The 18,150-nt window shown below is 43.7% G+C and overlaps 2 protein-coding genes across 2 annotated transcripts; both read right to left on the bottom strand.

Moving 5' to 3' along the window:
* Positions 1–1,385: 1,385 nt before the first annotated feature.
* Positions 1,386–2,618, bottom strand: LOC148937189 (uncharacterized). Its single transcript, XM_089074150.1, has one exon. The coding sequence runs from the start codon at positions 2,616–2,618 to the stop codon at positions 1,386–1,388; it is 1,233 nt and encodes a 410-aa protein (XP_088930276.1).
* Positions 2,619–9,885: 7,267 nt separating this feature from the next.
* LOC148937188 (uncharacterized) lies at positions 9,886–12,832 on the bottom strand. The gene is made up of 2 exons (XM_089074149.1): positions 11,874–12,832; positions 9,886–11,758 (listed from the first exon to the last, which is right to left on the bottom strand). Exons 1-2 carry the CDS (start codon positions 12,830–12,832, stop codon positions 9,886–9,888), a joined length of 2,832 nt encoding a protein of 943 aa, XP_088930275.1.
* Positions 12,833–18,150: the final 5,318 nt, after the last annotated feature.

The following is an 18,150-nucleotide window of genomic DNA, read 5'->3' as shown; positions in this document are numbered from 1 at the left end:
GACGGGATATAAATTTCTTAATGTATGTGTTACTCTTGAGCGCTCGTCGCACGTGAATATTATTCTGGGAGATAGTCATGGCAAGGAGATCTTGATGTCACCCGATACGTGGAGGCAGCTTGTCGAGCAACGAGACTCTTCTCTTGAAGTATCTGCAGAGTATCAACGGAGAACCGTCCTTTCCAGCCCCGTTGGATATTGGAAATATGACCGTGCGTTTTGGAAAAATCAACAATTTGACGATATTACGCCTGGAAACATCCGTGGCTCGCCTGGCCATGTCGAGGGAAACAGTGAAAAATATGTTCGAGCTCGAGCATTGCATCACTCGACTCGTTATCTCGTTGACCAAGATATTAGGAAAAATTAATACGAAATTGGCACGTTTCAAGGATATTGCGTTAACCGCTAAGGATAAGGAAAATATCTCGAAAGTTATACGCGATAGCGATGCCTACGATCGTAACGACATTATCGATTGCGAACTCGTTGCTCTGTACTTTGGGATGTAAGATTGAGATGAAATAAAAGTGAGATATATTATAAACAATGTTTTGTGTATTTTTTTTCAAGCATGTATATAAGTATAGCGAGCGATAAAACAATTCGATTATAATATATAAGCAGTGAATCTAATTATAATATAAGCACTGAATCTAATATAATGATTACAAACTAATTTCAATTCGATTATAGTATAAGCATATAAGCACTGAGACTAATTTCAATTCGATTATAGTATAAGCAATGAATATAATTATAATATAAAACAATGAATCTAATTATAATATTAAAAACTAATTGGATATATGATATAAGTCGTTAATGCGGCGATATTACAATTCGATGATACATTCCCGTCGTTTTGATCACCAGTCGTACAATTTGCACACGTTCTCCATTGCGCAATGCTTCGTGTGACGCTCGCAATGAAATGCTCGAACGTCGTCCAAAGTGCTTAGGCGCCCTATATCCTCGAAATCCGCGTCAATAGTCTCGACGATCACGTCGTGATCCGCGATGACGTCGCAGCCGAGAATTTCCTCTAACCATTTTTTTTTCTCCAAGCCTTTGACATACACTTGTTTAGGCGCGTCTCGTGATTGATCGCACACGCTGTTTCGAATCACGTTCTTCGAGAGTCTGTACGCGACGTCGCCGTCGCTCCACTGCAAGCCGTGATGATTGGAGGTTATCCAACACGCTTTAGATTTTTCTGTTTTTGTAAGAAGATTCCAAGGCATCGCTTCTCGAAATATTCGATGGGTCAGCTCTTTTCCATTTTTTAATATTGCCTCCTCTTTAACCGTAAATTTTTCTCGAACGGTAAAACCTTGCAGATCGACGAAGATCGGTATGTTATCGCTCTCGTAGGAAAACCGCGATTACGTGAGTTTACGTACGACGTTCGTCAGTGGGTTATACTCTACAACTCTATCGTGAATGAGACAATAAGCCGTTGTGTTAACCGGAACGTTCTCTTTGCATTCGAATTCTACGCGAACGTCGACGGTGGCGCTCTTGATCGATTCGTTCTGGTGGGAGCAATCGATGACCACTAGCGGACCATATTGCAGAAATCTAGTGACAGACATAAATGGTTCGCAAGTCTTACATCCGTAATACGTCTTTCGAAATTTTAGATACATATCGTACAATATTGCGAACTTGTTTCGCTCGAAATCTGGATTCATATCATCGTAGGGATAGAACTCGGAATTCAAATAGAGTTTTACATTAGTCAGCTTACAATTGTCGAATTTAGAAATGTCTTCTGACGGTACATTTTTTTTTCCGGTCTGTAGCGCAAATATCACGTATCGCGGTTTCTCCAATTGCGTTGCCGCTTTTACCGCCCAGGAATGTTTGGTCGTACTTTGCAACAACGGAAATTCGTATAGATCCCACGAACGAAAGCCCATGCTCAGATATCGTCCACTGTCCAATGTTCGCAGAAGCGATAGTTTGTTAACGTCATTAAGTATCACGTGTGGCATTCGCCACTGTATTCTTAACAAGGTGATCTTCGGTCTCTGATCTGAATACGCTACGACGCAATTGTTATCGTTGCGAGCGCGTATCAGAATGAGTTCATGTCGCGCGTTTATCACTATGCGTTTATAATCCTCGCAGAAACCAAGGAGTATGTTGAGAGGCACACAAAAGTTAAAATCGTCTAACGCTATAGGCGGTATTTCCCATCCGGTATTCTGTAAAACTCTATCTCTCTCGTAGCTCAACGATGCATAGTTTTTCATCAAGGTTGTTATGCCGACGTTTCTGCTCTTATCGATCTCTACGCCATTAAGCTCGTATCGAATCTCGTCGAACATAAACGCGACGCAATTATTGACTAGCTTTGTTCTCATAACTTCTTTCGATGTGCCTTCCTTCGCCGTGCCTTCCTTCGCGATCTCTCTCGTCGCAAATTTTCCCTCGATGTATAGAAAACTTTCACATGGCAACGTATACAGATCCTGTTGCTGAATAGGTATTCGTATCTCGTCGCTGTATCCGAATGTAGTGTTAGCATATGGATTGTAAGTGTGAGTTTCTATTTTCACGATACGATCGTCAAAGATTGGAGCACCTCCGATACTTAAAATGTCGCTCGCCATGTTGATTTTTCACGACGAAACCTAAAGATCTTAAAAATGCAACGTTCGCGGCGTTCAACTCGTTTGTTCTTCCCTCGTGTGCCTTCCTCGTCGCGTCGTTTTGCGATGGAATCGCGGATGTAGCGTTTGCGTCTTCTTCTCTTCCTCTCGAGTACCACTCATTTAGAACGAGCATCTTTTGCTCTCGCGCATTTCTCTCTAATGTCTTCGTCGTCGCACGTGAAGTCGCGCCGTTATCTCTTCTCCACGAAAATCGATCGGTTGCCCGTCTTGATCCACGATTCGAAGCGTGATATCGGTAACGTTTCGCGCGATGATCGGAAAGTAAATGATCGATGTTGGAGCGTTCGACAGTTTATATCCCGGAGGAACATTCGGCGAAAACTCGTGTATCGTGTGAACCGGCTCGTTATTGCTGTACGCACCTGCGGTGATATTGCACTCCACTCTAATGATATTTACGCCCATAATATTCACGGATCTGTCGGACGTATGCCATTTGTTCGGTCGTAGCACGCGCGACGATGAGAATCCCAGGAGCGAACCGATATTGTTCGGTTTCGCGAAATCGATTTGATGCTCGCATTTAATTTCACTTCTCATAGTATTTTCATTGGCTCGAATGATCAGAGACCGCGCGCCTCTTTCGCCCTCGTCGCTCTCGTCATAGACGATGTCGTCGCTCTCGTCATCGTCGCTCGTCCTTTTGCTTTCGTCGATCTTTCGCTTTTTAGAGATAGCGGCATTTAGATATCTGTCTATCGCACTTAATTCGTACGAACCTTCGGGAATCACGATCGTTTTGTCGTCGTAATAGAACTTATTATTCGTGGAATCGACATTCGGTATAGTGTTGTATGTCTCGAAATTCGTGAGACCTAATTCATAATCGTCGTCGCTCAGATCTAAAGCGGGAAAATAGCACGCCGTGAGAACGCTACTCCTACCGGTGAACGAAAGACTCAGCGACATCGCGACCAATTTTCCAGAGAAATCGCAGACACAACTGACCGCAAATGTTCTGATCGTACGTCTGATACGATCCGCGATTGTACATTATATTTACGCCGCCGAGATATCTCTCGAGTTCCTTCGGCGGTCGAAGATTGCCGAAACTGTCGAAGTAAATCGCGTCGTTTCCCCTCTTCGCATAGGCGACCCAGTGAGTACCCGAACCCATCGAGTCGTCGAGATTCACGATGCCACTCTCGTTACATCGCGCCTTTAATGGTAATGCGTCACGCATAAACACTCCTCTGAAGAAAGGTACTCGTAGACGACGCGCCGAACGGTTCAATTGTTCGTTCGTTGTGATGCCGGAGACCGGTAACCTAAGCGATCCTAACGTTTCTTTCCATGATTTTTTTTTTCGTTCTTCTCGTTACACCGCTGCCACGTTTGTAAGGCGCTAGATGCAATCCATGACCCTCCATCGCTCGATTGTGACGTTGCAACTCCTCCAGTTGACGCCGTGCAGTTTTACTGGCGTTTACTGCCTTCGCGACACCCGCCGCTCCACCGATTAAAGAACCGAGCGCGCCTAATATCGGAAAAATGGGTAACAAGCCTCCACGTTTCACTGTTGGAAGTATCCTCCTTCTCGTTGTCGTCTTCCTTCTCTTCTTTTTCAAACCCATGCCTAGCTTCGTCTTTGTTTTCATAGCAGCCCATACAGCGGTCGCGGCAGTTCTCTCGCCGAAGGTGGAATCTCCGGCTGTTATACGTTCGCGCGCTTTCTCGGCGAGAGCTCGATCGGCGTCGTGGCGATTGGCGAGTTTCTTATTTCGCGAATAGGCGATATCGTGCTCGCGGCACGCCGCATCCAACGGATTTACGCCTCGATCGCCGCGCGCCAATCGTTTCGCGAGATGGGTGCCGGGCCCACAAAATTGATACCCGGGAATATGTAGTTCGAAGGGAAGCGCGTTTATCGTCGCATTGAGTAATCCCACGCCACTAAACATTCGTTACAATTTTTAATAAGAGGTGCAGGACCGTCTATATGCGATTGTTGCCACGAACGATTATAATGTTCCAGACACACGCGACAACGTTGTACCTCGGGATCCGCTCTGAGATAATCGGGTAACTTGTCCCACAGTAGCTCCACGTATCTATCGAAATCACGCACGAGAACGAACTTCGGAATAAGTTGCAACTGTTGAGCGGATAGATTGAGAATATCGCGTTTGTCCGTTAATAGAGGAAACATTCCGATCACTGTGCGCGATCGAATCGCCGTCGAGTATAAGTGGAGAAATTATCGGTCGCGTCTTCTCGAAGCGAGCGCGAGTAAATGCGATTCGTTCGACGATCGCCAGCTATAGGAGTGCTCAATCTCGATCGTAAGGCTCGACGAATCTCGGGCGACGCGATCGGGAGGGCGCGCAGACACGGTCCTCTACTGCCGAATACGATACGTTGTATCATTTGCGGCCCCTCCAATTGCGGTAAAACGAACGTGTTGATAAGCATGCTCGAAAGTCCGCATGGCGCACGCTTTGAGAATGTGTACGTCTACTCGAAATCTCTGCAACAACCAAAATATCGATATCTGGCGGAACTACTCGAGTCGATGGACGAGATTGGTTATCACGCGTTCTCAAACAATAGCGACGTCGTGCCGCCGAGCGAGGCGCTTCCCGATTCGATATTCGTGTTCGACGACGTAGCCTGTGACAAGCAGAACGCGATCAGGGAATATTTTGCCATGGGTCGACACTCGAGCATCGATTGTTTCTATCTTTGTCAGACATATGCTAAAATTCCAAAACACTTGATACGCGACAACGCGAATTTTTTAATTCTGTTTAAACAGGATGGCACTAACCTAAAGCACGTTTACAACGAGCATGTGAACACGGATATGTCGTATGAGAATTTTTATGCCTTATGTCGCGCGTGTTGGAAACGCAAATATGGTTTCGTAGTCATCGATAAAGACAGCGCGTTAAGAAATGGTAGATATAGACGAGGATTTAACGATTTCGCCGTGGTGTAAAGCGATCAGTTGTGCTACGAAAAAATGGACGTTGACGCTGCGGCTGGTACAAATGTCGCGCGGTTGGAAAAAATGGCGCGAGAGATCGCGAAGACTCAGAACTCTATACGTAAAAAGTACAGAGAGTTAAAGACCGGTGAGATAGAAGAGGAGATCGCGCTGGAGAGACGACTCAAGCCGATTGTTCAGCCGTTGAAACGAATTGCCGAGAATACTACGCGAGACGAGGGAATCGATCCGATCACGTTCGTCGGTGCTAAGAGAAAACGCGAAACCGATGACGACGATAAGCCATCGTCTAGATCGACGAGAAGACGCCTCTCGACGAGATCGCCCTTGATCGAGACGGTGAGTCCCGCGACTAGAAATGAATCGGAAGAATCAATATCGAATGCACAATGGGGACCATTAGGTCGCAAATATATGAGTGCGCTTCTAAGCGGGGACAAACAGAGCGAGATCGATCACGTTTACGGAGTGTACTTCGATTTAGACGGCTCGATGCTTGGCGATAGGCGATTCGACGTGACCGCCGATGACAGCGTGATTGTGGGCGACACGCGATATCCGGGTAGCCCGGGCTTGTACGAGTTGATCTTCAAGAGACTTCCCGACGACGCTGTGTACACGGAAAACGACAAGCAAACGTACAAGAGTATACTGTTAATTACAAACGCACATCGACGTGGCCACAATGCGCTTATGCCTATTCTAGGAAACAAAGGTTTCAAGTACAAACATATCATCGCGCCATTATTGCTCGATAAGGATAAAAGTGGTGCTGGTATTAGTAAAGCGAGAAAAAAAGAGATCGACTCTATTCCATCCGCTATGCGGGTGAGAAACAAAGGAATCGAGTACGTCCATTGGGACGATCCCAACGAACTAGTCGATCGTCTTCGATTGCTCGATGCCTCTAGACGAGCTGGCAACGACGCTCATGACAATGAGATTCTATCGATACTCGAGGAACTTCGCGAGATCGACGCGATCGAGTAAAACGTGGCGCGCGCTGGTGGCGACCGGTATTCCCGTTATGTTGGTGAACAAGTTCGGAAGACCGCTGGAGTCGTTCGGCGAAGGTGACAGGGTACGCTCGCGACCGTCGATCGATTCCTTACGTCGCTATATACGTAATAACGCTCTCTGTCTAAGTGACGATTACTACGACGCTAGAGACAAAATTATACGGCATTTAGCTACACCTAGAACCGATACCGACGCCGCGAGTAAAAGTTACGTGGACAGCGCGTTTCGAGACGCGGAAACGAAAATCTCCGAGACGAGCGAATTCTCGACAAGCACTCGAACTTTATTGTCGAAGATGAATGAGAGCACGGTTAAATCGATCGGTGACTTGGAGGAATCTATGACGCGCGTAGCCAGATTGTTTCTCAAATACGATATGCAGATCGCCGAGATTACGAGCAGATTATCACGCGCGGTAGATTCGTCACCCGCGGGAGCATGATGTCCGTGAATAAATTCGGGAAATCTCTGGAGAAGCAACGCGGCATTAACGATCATTCGACGATCGAATCCCTGCGGGCATACGTGCGTCGCAGCGCGCTCTGTCTTAATCCGAACGACTATGACGTCAACAGATATAAGATTCCGAACGACTATGACGTCAACAGACATAAGATACGCCATTTGGATACACCGATCGATGATACCGACGCGACAACCAAAAGTTATGTCGACGAAGCGCTTCGCGTAAGGAGCGAGGAATCGAAAGTTCTAACGAATGAACTACGAAAACAGCTAGAAGATATGAACAAGCGAATTCGAAATATTCTCTTGCAGTATTACGACGTAAAAACCGAGGTGGACATTCTGCGGCATCTCGAGAAGAAGAGCGAAGCCTCGCTCGTTGATCACGACAAACGAATAGAGAAGACGAGAGACACAGTGGAACAGGAGCTCGAAAAACAACGAATCGCGAGAGAGAGATCTGAGCGAGATCCGAGGAATCATTGAGACGCTCCGTGACACTCAAGAGAAACGAACGCGAAATCTAGAGGAATCACTGCGACAGATCGAGGAAAGGAGGGAAGCTTTGTTCGTCGATCTCGATAAAACGAATAAGAGAAACGAAACAACTACTCGATAAACGGAACAATCAACGACTTAAAGATCTGCTCATGTTTCAACGTGAATTAGGACGAATGGAGGAAAAACAGGACAAAGTGCAAACTAGAGACTCGAGCGAGATTCGAAAGACTGTCGAGACGATCAGCGACGTTCAGGAGAAACGAACACAGATCCTAGAGGAATCACTGCATAAATTAGAGAAATCCGTGCGAAACGAGTTCGACGCATCGTCGAAGAGCCGCGAGAAAATATCGACGACCGTGGAGAATCTCGCGCGTAGCGTGACAGATCTGACGAGAATCACGAGAGAGCTGACGAATAATACGATAACGAGAGAGACCCTGGACAGGACGCTGGCCTCGTTGAACGTGGATAAAATAGTGACTAGAGAAACAATAAACGAATTACTAAGCACACCAAAAAACGGATATTACAAATATTATGAAACACACGATTAACATTTGGAACGAGGAACAGGAGCGAATACGCACGAATAAAACCAACGCGAATCGCGCCTCCTCGTAAAAATCAACGATGAGCATCGAGAAGAGAAGACTCGTCGAAGAGCTTCACAAGCCAGCGCGAAGAAATTTTCCGCGTCGTCGAGTCATAGTGCGCGATTACGACGATCTGTGGCAGGCCGATGTCGTTGAGATGCGTCCGTACGCGCGACAAAACAAAGGCTACAATTACGTGATGACGGTTATCGATGTGTTGAGCAAATACGCGTGGGCTGTGCCGCTGAAAAGCAAGAGCGGAAGCGAGGTAGCCGCGGCGTTATCTAAGTTATTTCGCGACGACGCTCGATATCCGCGAAATCTACAAACGGACAAGGGCAAGGAGTTCTACAACGCCTCCGTAAAAGCGATTACTGACAGATACGATATACGCCATTACTCAACGTACTCGGTAATGAAAGCGGCGGTTGTGGAGCGATTTAATCGCACGCTCAAGAACAACATGTGGAAACTCTTTACGCTAAACGGATCGTACAGATGGCTCGATGCTCTACCGCGTTTAATCTCGGAGTATAACAATCGCACGCATCGAACGATCGGAATGCGACCGGCGGACGTAACTCCAACCATTGCCAAGAGACTTCTCTCCACGGTATACAGTCACTTTAAGATTTCAGCTCCCGCAAAATTCAAGGTGAACGATCCGGTACGCGTCAGCAAGTTCAAAACGATTTTCGAAAAAGGATATACGCCTAACTGGACGACTGAGATTTTTCGAATCGCTAAGGTGCAACACACGAATCCTGTGACGTATCTGCTAAAAGACTATCGTAAGGAACCAATAGCCGGAGGGTTTTACGAACACGAGTTACTGCGAGTTTCCAATCCTGATATCTATCTCGTTGAGAAAGTATTACGTAGAAAGGACGATAAAGTTTTTGTCAAATGGTTAGGAATGGACAATACACATAACTCTTGGATTCACAAAACAGCCGTATTATAATAAATAAAGAATGTACAGTGTCACTTATTCTATATTAGTACAAAGTTTACTTATTATAATGGTATCTTATAATGACCCCACGGTAATGTATTAGTGGAGCCAGGTATTAAGTATCGCTTGTCGTCGTAAGGACTCAAAACTAGCTTTAATTCGGACACGGTGTAAACCTCGTGCAACATCGAGCGTATGCACGCCTGACGTCTCGATTGCTGCAAAGATTCGTTCAAGCAACACGCGAAATCCTCGAACATTATCGTTTTCGCGACGGTATTCCTCCTAACGCCCTTTATTCTCTTCGTATCGTTCTTTCCCAAAACTCTCAGAGCATACATCTTCGCCCTGAGTCCTATAAACTCCGTCATTATCGCTCCGTTGTTCTCATCTTTCATCAAACCAAGAACCTTTTTATTCGCGCGCGGTATATTGTACGCGTTGTTGTCGGAATAATCGCTAATATCAAATCTCACGATATCTCGCTTCATATTCTCATAAACATTTTGACATTCCAGAAAATATATCAAACTATCGGTATCCGTGTACATAATTTTGCATTTAGAGCGATAAAGCGGTATCATATAATCGTAATGAAAATCGTATAATCGCATCTTAGATATTTCTAGAATACACATACCGACGTAGATTGGTTTGTTAAATTGAACCTCGAGTTTGCGTAACTCGATAGCCATAAGATTCTCGTCGAAAACGCTCCTACTATGAAAATTCGGTTTCGCGATCAGCGCTTCTGCGCCATATCTTCCATCGCGTCACGAGTCTCACGTCTACGTAATTACGTACGTTCTCCATTGTTTTACCGAAAACCGCGTTGTTCATCAGCTTATACAGATTTCTCTCGAACTCATTGCTCGCGCGAGTTCTCCGTTCCGTATTGAGCTCGATATACGCGCGCAACCAAGGAGACTGCGCGAATTGCAACGCGCGATAGATCTTTGTCACGCGTAAACCGTGTCGCACGCACTGCTGAAGATTACGATAATACGTCACGTAACGCGACTTGTCGTAGAGCGTGGCGAGTAGCTTTTCGTTTCGATTTCCCGGTGGTCTCTCGCGCGTCGGGCAAAACGGAAGATCCGCGTGATTGTCGTGAAGATGTCGCGGATATTCGAGATCGACTTCTAGAATATAACCAATATCGGAGTCAGATGGCACGGACATAATATCGAAACCCTCGACATTCTCGACCCAACGAAATTCCGCATACGGTAAAGGTTCGCACATAGCCCAACCGTAGAGATTGTTCACATCGTAATACATAAGATACGACGACGGTTGAGACGAATCATATGATGATTCATATTGATTATTAACTCGCGCGTATCTATTCGAGCATTGGCTTAACCCGCCGCGTATACCGCGCTCTACGAACATCACCATATCAATATCAGTGAGCAGATCGAATCGAACGTTCGTATATTTCAACATAGCGTCCCACGTATATCCTGGTAATGTGAAATAATGCGCTGGATCCAAATTGTAACTTTCCATACAAGTATCTCGAAAATTTTCAAAGACATCCGCCAAGAGAAGCACATCCGTTTTCAAATATAGATCGCTGTATTCGCCGAGAGTTTTCACGTGAAAACGTTCCCATATTCTTCGCGCATGTTCATAATCACTAACACTCACAGTTTTACCAATTAAAGAACTGTAAAAAGCTTCAATCCGCGGTAATTCGATTACTAACAGTTTATCAACGCTATCAATATACTCATAAGGAAATATGCCCTTGCGCGTGAGCAACTCGAAATCCTTCGCAATTAAATCAGAAAATTCGAATCGCAAGATCCTCAATTTTTCTCGATCTAGATACGAAACTACATTTTCTAAACTAGTATTAAGAAACTTAAACGAATCCACGAAACGTAGCTTAACACAAGTCTTCCATTTTCCGTGCGTCGAATCGTTGACAATTTTCGAAAACGCGATGTAATTTTCCTTAGTCAACGGTAACAAATCGACTTTACCCTCAAAAGCGTTCGCTATATCCTTAATAATGAAGTGTGCATCATAACCGGATAGATTATGGAAAAAAACAGGAATAACAAACGCATTCTGATAATTCAAATTACAACTCGCGTGCGCGGGTCCTCTATATCGTCCGGTAAGATGACAGTGATCACGCACACGAATATCGTACAACTCAAAGCTCTTTCCGCACACGTGACAATTTGTCGCCTTTTGAAAAGTGTTCCATTCGTTCGACGTGAACTCCGACATCGGTACACTAGCGCACAGAATCTTCTTCACGCGACACGCGAGAGCGCGCAGCTCCTCGACGAACCACGAGACGCAATCGTCGCCTCGGCGAAATCTATACGCGGAAACGATTCCGTCGTACGTGCTATGCAAATAATATCCTACGCTAAACGCCTTGTGGTGTTGATAGGCGAATCTATTGTCGAGACTTCCACTGAATCGTTGATTTCCCTTTTCTAGGACACACTCCAGATCTGCATACACGACGAATCGTAGTCTCTCCTTTCTGTCGTGATTGTGAAACGAGAGCAACTTATCGTCCTCGCTCGGAAGAATAACAGCACAGTCGTTCGCTTTTCCGCACTCGATACTATGCGCGACCAATTTCTCATTTGAATAAAAATAATGTAGACATCTGAAAAGAATACAATATATAATTAATACAAAATTTATCTCACAACGAGAATAATCTCTCTTACGCTTACCGATCGCATATGTATTTTTTTTCCTTATGCTTATTTATTTGCGACGTTAACAGTCGAGACAAGTGCTTTATCCATACGAAATGACCGACATTATCGCCGCACCGTTCGTTCGACAAATAGAGCAAATTCACGTGCGTAGATTTTTTGTTTTCCGTAAGCGACAAAGGAACGATCGTGATATCGTTTCTCTCCGTTTTCTCTCGAATAGCAAATACGTTAATAGACAAATCATTGAGACGTTCGAATCTAGCGATATTTCGTAGTGTCATAGGAAAATCAATACCATCGAAATTTAGCACTAACGAATAGTGAGAATACGACGACGATCTATCCGGGTGCATATCAACGGGATATAGAGCGGCCATCACCGCCCACGCGAAACACGCATTATCGTGTGAACGTACATTAATCACGGCTCTTTTATATTTTATCTTCGGAGGAAGTAACGTCCAACATCCAGCGTGCATAAGATTACACTTATTTATATTAATCATCAAATTTAATATTCGAAATAACGCCCAACCGCTATCACGTTCCTGAAATTCTTCTAGCGACGTCAGAACAACATTCATAACGTTCTCGTCATACCATTCTCGTAGATCGGACATACCGAATAGCTGACAATTCTTCGTACGAATGCTCTTAACGGCACTTTTATCATTCGCGACAAACTCCCCGTGAAACACGGTGTTGATTTTTAAACACGCGTGCATATCAAGATCGACTTGCACTCGCTCGAGCACCGTAGCCCTCGCGTCCTCAAGAAACCGTCGAGGTTCAATGTACTCGATGTTTACCACAGCACCCGTTCGTACACGATTCGCGAAAGCCGTCTCGATATCCACCCATTCGAATCCCTTCGAACCGTCGTATCCTGCACCCAAGTAACTAAAACGTCGACTCAAAGCGAATCTCGCACCCTCCAACTGCGCTATTCGAGAGACTAGAGAATTTATCATTCCGGTAACCGTAGGATCGACTCTATTCTCACATCTTTCTCTCAAGATCTGGAGACACTCGATACACTCCTGTTCCCAAATACGATAGGCGCACACCCCTTCAACTCCCGCCGCGCGTTCGAGAAGATCGCGACTCTTTTTCATGTCGCAACTTCCCACACTGTGTTACCCCAATTGTCCGTAGGAACGACGAATTTAACGTTTCGAATTTTTTTCTCTCTCGCTGTTCTCTCGTAGATTACCGCTCTATCGCTCAGAGCGAGCAACGTTCCGATCCACAGTTTCTCTCGCGAACTCTCCGTACTGATCTCCCGTCGCAAGTGATACGTAGCCACATTCCAGCGAACATTTTCTCTCGTCACGATCCACTCCTTGTCATTACCGGGCGCAATAGTCTCGTGACACTCTAAATTGTCGTCACTCTCAATAAGCAACTCGCAACGATCGTCATCGGAATCGCGATACGTCAAATTACGATCGAACGCGCGTAAAAACGATTCGTCGCTCTCGCTCGAAGACGAACCATCATTAGATGCGACTGTTTCCATATACGTTTCTAACAATGAGAGAAAAAAAGTGCCTCTCACGACTAAATATATACCCCCGAGACAGCGTCGAAGTGATATCTTACATAATCAAAACGCACGTCTTTCCGCTACAAATAGCTCTTTCCTGTTTTTATATGCCTAATACAATAATACAACAATAGAGTAATAAAATAATAACAATAGAATAATAAAATAATAACAATAGAATAATAAAATATTCTCTCATCATTAATACTCTTACACGACAATTCCCCCTCCTCGAACAACCTCCATCTCTCTCATACATTCCCAATACCGTTGTCCTTGATATTACACATTAAATCAGTTATATTACGATTATAATACATACTTACATGCGCACACACTTAGTTGTCGCCAATTGTTGTCAACGCGCTCTCTTCTTTTTCTCTCCTCTTCGTACGCGGCTGACGAGACGACACCGCTTTTCCTCCCATACTTACGATGAGCGCAAAAAAAAACATCTCGTCGTCATCGTTATCATTAAACACATCGTAATAACCGCTTTCGTAAAAAATTCACCATGTACTCCTGTCGCCTGCTAATCTCGATCGGCTTCTTCTTTTTGTAGAGTACCTCCAATAACAGATTATATGCCATCCCTCGATAATGATGACATACGCACGCCTCTATTATCTTTTTAGGCGAAATCTCACATTGAGGCGGAACTCGACCGGCGCGACGTTATGGAAAGCAGACAAACCGCAACATCCTGTCAACAACGCGAGTCGTCTCGACGGCGCGACTAATCGCGACGTTAGCGCCCAAGGCTGCGCGACGGCCCCCCTTTGTTATCCTACTTCTGACTTATAAAGACTTCCGCTACCGTATAGGCTTTGATATTTTTCAGTGGAAAAGCTTTCACCCATTTTGAAAAACAATCAGTAACTACTAATATAATAAATATTTATTCCCGGAAGAAGAAACCGATAAAGGGCCTAACACATCCTCTCAAAGGAAGCATCTACATTATTAAATCTGAAAAGCAGATTTTCCCTTTCCAGCAGGACCTTTTTTAGCTACACAAACTTTGCAGGTCCTGATCCAATGTTCCACATCTTGCTTGCAAGTCGCCCAAAAGAAACGCTTCCAAATCTTTTCAAGAGTTTTATTTTCTTCAAAATGTCCCCCTGTAAGAGAATTATCTTCCACTTTCTGTTGCATTTTATGAGGAACAATAATTTGAAGAATAACAGTTTTTAAATCAGGAGACTCCCATTTCCTACAAAGAATTCCATCCTTAATAAGCAAAGAATCTCATTGAGATCAATAAATTTTCGAAGAAGCATTCCCGGAAATAATCTCATGTCGAAGAGGGCGTCTACCTTATTCCGAAGAATTTCAACAATCGAAGAATCTTCTAACGTTGACCGCCAATTCTTCGATTCTCTTCCCTCTAAAACTATCCTTCTTAAATAATCCCCTTTGTTTTCCTCTTCTTTTCTTTCCACTCTGGCGCAATAATTGCAATCATCTTCCGCACAAGGGCGTCTTGATAATCCATCAGCGTTTCCATGCAATTTCCCTGCTCGATGAGAAATTTCAAAATTATATTGCTGAAGACGTTCCAATCAGTGGGCCAACTGACCTTCCAGTTTCCTAAAAGACATCAACCAACGGAGAGAAACATGATCAGTTTTTATTAAGAATTCTCGTCCATATAAATAATGATGAAAACTTTTGAAAGAGTTTATTGCTAACAACTCTCTTCGAATTACACAATAATTTCTTTCAGTTTTACTTAAAACCTTACTAAAATAAGCAATTACTCTCTTCATTCCTTCTTGAATCTGAGATAAAACAGTATCAATGCCATGATTCGAGGCGTCAGTATCCAAAATGAATTTTGTCTCAATTGAAAAGGATAAAACGGAGGAAGAAATCAAACTTCGCTTAAGTTTTATAAATGCCTTCTGTTCATCCCAAACAAACCTACACTGTTTCTCCGTCAAGGAAAATAGGGGTTTTGCAATTTGCAAAAATCCTTTAACAAATTTCCTTTAATAGGAGCATAATCTCAAGAAACTATGAACTTGTTTCTTATTCCGCGGAACAAGCCATTCCTGAACGGAAGCTATCTTTTTAGAGTCAGTAGAGATTCCTTCTTCCGAGACTTCATGTCCTAAATATTTAATTTTTCTTCCAAACAGAGAACATTTCTTTGGATTTATTTTTAAATTTGCTGTCCTGAGACGAAGAAAAACCTCCCGTAAATTAGCCAACATCTCTTTAAAGGTTTTACTGAAAATCACAACATTATCTAAATAAACCAAACAGATTTTATTTAATATCTGATGAAGAACCCTTTCCATTAATCTCTCAAAAATCGGGGCATTACATAATCCAAATGGCATCACAGTGAATTGCCACAAACCGTTACCTATTGAGAATGCCGTTTTTTCCTCATCTTCTGAATGAAACTTCACTTGCCAGTACCCACTTTTCAAATCTAACGTGGAAAATTAAGAATTTCCTGACAGTCAATCACGAAGATCATCAATTCTTGGCAATGGGTAACAATCCTTCTCAGTGATTGCATTGAGCTTTCTGTAATCCACAAAACCTCAACATCCTTCTTCTTCATCATAACCGCAGGTGAAACCCAAGGACTGTGGGATTCTTCAATCACCCTTGCTGTTTCATCTCTTCAAGAACTTTCTCCATCTCATCTCGCATCTGTAAGGGAATACGTCTAGGAGTCTACTTAATGGGACTTGATTTTCATACAGAAATGGAGTGCTCTATTAGCAATTTTCCGAAAAGACATCCTGAAATTCCTCGAGAAATTCAGAAAAACTTTTCTTTTGCAAATTATCTAACCCTACCGAATTCCTATTGAAGAAATTTAAAAATTCAGGAATTTTTTCTTCTGGAAAACTAATACGAGAACAAAATAGGTTTCCCTCCTTTCTAAAATCGTTATTACTAAAGAGGGAATTAAAGATCCTATTTTGTCCGACTTTAACAAGAAAATCTGTTCCCAAGATGTATTCATTCTCAATTTCCACCAGATACATCGGAAATTCTAAGAAAAACTTCCCTTTCGACTCCCTAACTTTTACATTTGTTGTAAAATCAGTGGGAACTTCTTGTTGGATATCTCAATTTTCTATTTCCTACCCAAAACTGTTGTCTTCCCGGCCTAACCAACCTTTTATTAAGAATTGAAACATCTGAGTCCGAATTTTGAAAACACAATTTTGATCATCTTGAAAACAAAAATTTCCTTACTTTCCACTTAAATTTCTGAAAGAAAAATTCCTTTCCCCTGCGGTATTACATTTCCGCGTCAAGCCTTGCGTTACACCGCTGCAAAGCTCGGCGAGCCCGAGTTTCCTTTCCATGAATTAACTAATAAAGGGCACTCCGTTCGGAAGTGTTCCTTTACTCCGCATTGCCACCATTCGTTGGCTCTTTTAGGATCGGACGTTTCTTTTTATTTACTATTAAAATTACTAAATTTCCCACGATTTTGCTTATAATCACGTGTGAAAATTTCCCTTTTGTTCAAATAGTTCCGTTCATGTCCGACCTCAAAACTAATTTTAATCTTTCGATCTCTCTTCTGAAATTTGAGAAAACTATTTTCTTTAATAACTTTTACCGCTATTACCGGCTTTTTCCACAGCGATCCTCAAAGATGTATGCCCTTCCATTTGAAGGGTCTGCTTAATAAAACCATCTGCCAACGCGACAATAAATTGCGAGCACGCAATTTTATCCTGTATACCAGGAGAACACTCCGGATAGGCTAAACGAGACAAATGCTCCAAGTTCGAGCCAAGCGCAGCCAATTCCTTCACAAATTTCTGCTTCCGATTTATAAACTGCATATAATAATTTTGCGCCGAAAGTTTTTCCCCAAAACGTAACTCTAATCTAGAAATTAATTCGCTATATTGCGAATTTTCCAATTCTGTTCCCCCTTTTAAAACTGAACGCGCTTTCCCTCTCAAACAGGAAGCTAATACAACCACTTTCTCCGAATTTCCCCATCTGTTTGCCCGAGCGATCAATTCGAATTGAGATGAAAATTTTCGCAAAGGAACACTCCCGTCATATATATCGGACTTTAATTTTAAACCGAGACCAAGACTTAAAATTGGATTTGACTGGCCTGGTATAAGTGGTTCATGTTCCTCAGACTGCCACACCGATCCTTCCTCTTCCGCTCCGCGTTGCCGTTCCGCTCGCTCCTCTCTAAGAAGGCGAAGCTCCTCAATAGTCATTCGAAGAACCATCTCCAAGCTCGGAGTCGTTTCCGGTTCCTTCGTACGCACACAAGCTCTCTTTCTAGCCGAGACAACCCGTCTCTCCGACGCTCCTTCCTGTCCCTCCTCACTGTTTCCTTTCCTTTTAATTCTACCTGACGCTCCACCATGTTTTTTATATCCCGGACGAGCCCCCAAAAATGCCGCACTCGCGGCGGGTTCGCTCGCGTCACTCTCGCGCAAGGAAAGGAAGAGATGGTTAAAAAGAAAACATATTTTATTAAACACTAAGCATAGGAGCGATAACAAGAGCTTTTCACAGTTTAATAATAATTCGCCGCGGCACAGCTCACACTCGCACCGCGCCGACGACTCTCTCGCCAAAACAACCGCTTGACGCTCGCTTGACGACCGCGTCGACAAGGAACGATCTTCAGGTTGGAAATATATGAGGTTAGCGTTGAGCGGAACATCGCTCGATCGTAACAATATTATTTTTTAAAAAGAATTACAGCTACTGTCACTTAAGTTTTAGACTAAG

Source organism: Pogonomyrmex barbatus, unplaced genomic scaffold, assembly GCF_055798465.1.
Source record: "Pogonomyrmex barbatus isolate J1 unplaced genomic scaffold, ASM5579846v1 scaffold16, whole genome shotgun sequence".
NCBI lineage: Eukaryota > Metazoa > Arthropoda > Insecta > Hymenoptera > Formicidae > Pogonomyrmex > Pogonomyrmex barbatus.
The sequence above is the reverse complement of the archived record's forward strand: the minus strand, read 5'-3'. Positions and strand labels throughout refer to the sequence as shown.